This window comes from Rhynchophorus ferrugineus, unplaced genomic scaffold (genome assembly GCF_030347505.1).
Source record: "Rhynchophorus ferrugineus isolate W39M unplaced genomic scaffold, kcgeb_rfMv2 rfM5, whole genome shotgun sequence".
Lineage (NCBI taxonomy): Eukaryota > Metazoa > Arthropoda > Insecta > Coleoptera > Curculionidae > Rhynchophorus > Rhynchophorus ferrugineus.
In genome coordinates this window covers 5,618,135-5,620,715 of record NW_027472584.1, presented here as the reverse complement: position 1 = coordinate 5,620,715, position 2,581 = coordinate 5,618,135, and the positions used below count along the sequence as shown (strand labels likewise).

General features: G+C 35.7%; 1 protein-coding gene across 1 annotated transcript; it reads left to right on the top strand.

Annotated features, from left to right (window-relative positions):
- The first annotated feature begins 495 nt into the window (after positions 1-495).
- Positions 496-1,538, top strand: LOC143197588 (non-structural maintenance of chromosomes element 3 homolog). The gene is made up of 4 exons (XM_076406128.1): positions 496-754; positions 812-1,028; positions 1,086-1,300; positions 1,355-1,538. The coding sequence occupies exons 1-4, from the start codon at positions 521-523 to the stop codon at positions 1,463-1,465; spliced, it is 777 nt and encodes a 258-aa protein (XP_076262243.1). The 5' UTR covers positions 496-520; the 3' UTR covers positions 1,466-1,538.
- Positions 1,539-2,581: the final 1,043 nt, after the last annotated feature.

The following is a 2,581-nucleotide window of genomic DNA, read 5'->3' as shown; positions in this document are numbered from 1 at the left end:
AAAGGGATCGAACATACTCGTCTGACATTAAGAATTAAAATAAAAAGCCAAGCCGTGCATTAGATTTTGCATATTTTGTAGTGGTTAGTAGGCATGTTGGCCACAAAAAATATCGATATGTCGAAGGAAAAAATATCCATATTTTTTGCAATAAGTATAAGATATATCGATATTTTACAAAAAAATGTATGTATATTTTTAATTGAAAATAAACGTAGTCAAATATTAGCCTAAAAAATATTTTTTTCTAAAACTCTTAAGGAATAACGGTATTTTTGATAAACCATTAAAATTAAGTACCAGAATTCACTAAACGTTTAAAAGTAAGTTCCGATTTGAAAGTTTTTTTTAATTGTACTTAATCTTCTGAAATTATATCATCTAAAAAATATCGATATATCGACAAAAAAATATCGATATTTTTTCTGCATCCCTAGCGGCTAGTTATTTAAATTTTTGTGTTGATAGTGCTGTATGGAGATAGCTGATACACGATTTTAAAGTTCTTCAAGTCGTAAAAATGTCGAAGAAGCGAAGATCAGTTAGCGGGTCTCAAAAAACCAAATCACAGACTGATCCAGACGTACCGGATCAAAATACAGAAAATATAATCAATGATGTAGTCAGGTACATTATTCTTAAAGCTGACGAAAATTCATTTTATACCAGATCCGAATTAAATCAAAATGTAATTCACAAAAAGGGCCAATGCGTGGATAGTGTTATACAACAAGCAATTAAGGTTCTGGAAAATGTTGGTATTATTATTGTTATATGGATGTTGTTGATATTGTTTTGCATACATTTTTAGGTATATGGTTACACACTTACTGAATATGATGATGTAAAAATGAAAAAAAAAATTTATTTTTTAATTAGTATGTTGCCTCCTGTAAATTATTCCGATGAAGAGGAAGAATGTGTTTCTAGTTATGAAACTGGTTCAAATGTACCAAATGCTGCTCACAAGATACTGACTCTATTAATTTTATCCCATATATTTATGACAAACGCGCCAGTATCAGACAGTGAGCTCTACGATACCATTCCTTTATTGTTTTTATATTGTTGATTTATTATTTCAGAATCCCTTTATAGTTTCCTGAAGTCCTTGGATATTGATGTAGAAGTTGAGCATCCATTTTTCGGTAAAGTCAAAGAATATATAAGAGAAACCTTGATAAAGAATTATTACCTTCACTGTGAGTTTGATGAGAAAACGAAAATACAAACTTTCCAATGGGGGATTCGAGCTGAAATTGAAATCTCAAAGATGAAGGTTTTACAGTTCGTGTGTGAGGTAACTATTTCAGTTGACTTATAAGCACATTGTCAGGTTATTATTGATTTACAGATGTATGGAAATAAGCAACCAAAAGACTGGCCAGAACATTACAGAGCGGCCGAGAATCAGTTCAAAGAAAGAGAAGAGCTAAAGGAAGAAACAAGGGATGAATCAAGCTAGTCACCGATACTGGTAGAACTACAATATAAAGTTTATTTGTATACAAAAATTGTATCTTCTTAACTAATACAATATAAATAAAAAGATATAGGAAAATGTTAAATCTCATTGGTCCTTACATTGCGTTGTAAGCTGGGCCGCGACCTCCTTCTGGGACCACCCAGTTATTCTGGCTGGGGTCCTTGATGTTGCACGTCTTACGGTGGATGGCCCTCTCCAGAATCGAGTGGCACAAACTCATACACACCAGCGGGACAATAACAATCTTCGAGTCCGTCGAAGATGCCTAAGTTTCGTTTGACAGGATTTTGCGAGTTTAAAGTGTTGCATAACATAATTTGTGTTATACACTATATGTACGCTTTTAGTTGACTTTAAAAGATTCCAGTTGTGTTTTGATGACATTTGGGTGATTATTTTATGAACTTTTAAACAATTCATTAATAAAAAAAACTTATTTTTGTGTAATGCTCTAATTTTTCATTAGGTACAATCCTTTTAACTAACTTTCGGCAAGGTAATAAAACCCGTGGCAAAGCTACTACTAAGCATCCTCCAGGAAAAGTGAGATTGGGGATACTGTGAAAACTGCCGGTGCCCTGGTGAGATCCTATTGCCGTCTTCGAAGTGATGCTTTATGAACGGATGGTGTTTGAACCTGCGAAGAAACGAACATTACCGCATTACCGATCTTTGGATATTCAGTACTTTTGGAATTCCTTGTACGGGCTCAGGTACAGATTGATGTAATCCAAACCCGACGGCGATCAGGGATACCTCGTCGTTAAATGATACAGAAAGGATCCTCCGTAGGTGTTCTTATCCAAGGGCCAGCCGATGGTGTGCTCCGCGCATCCGGTTTATGTTTGAATCATTCGTCGCGATATCTTTAACGCTCCCGTCATCGTTGTACAGGACTTCGGAAGGTGCATAACCCGGGCCCACTGCCTCAGCTTGCTCTCCCAACCACTGAATAACGTGTCCCAGCGGGACGATATAGTTCCCGTGATTAAACATCGGAGTTCCTGACGAAATATCATTTATTCAATATATAAATCGATTTAAGACAAAGAATCCAACCTGGCAGGGCTGGTACCGGAATCCTACCGGTGCTAG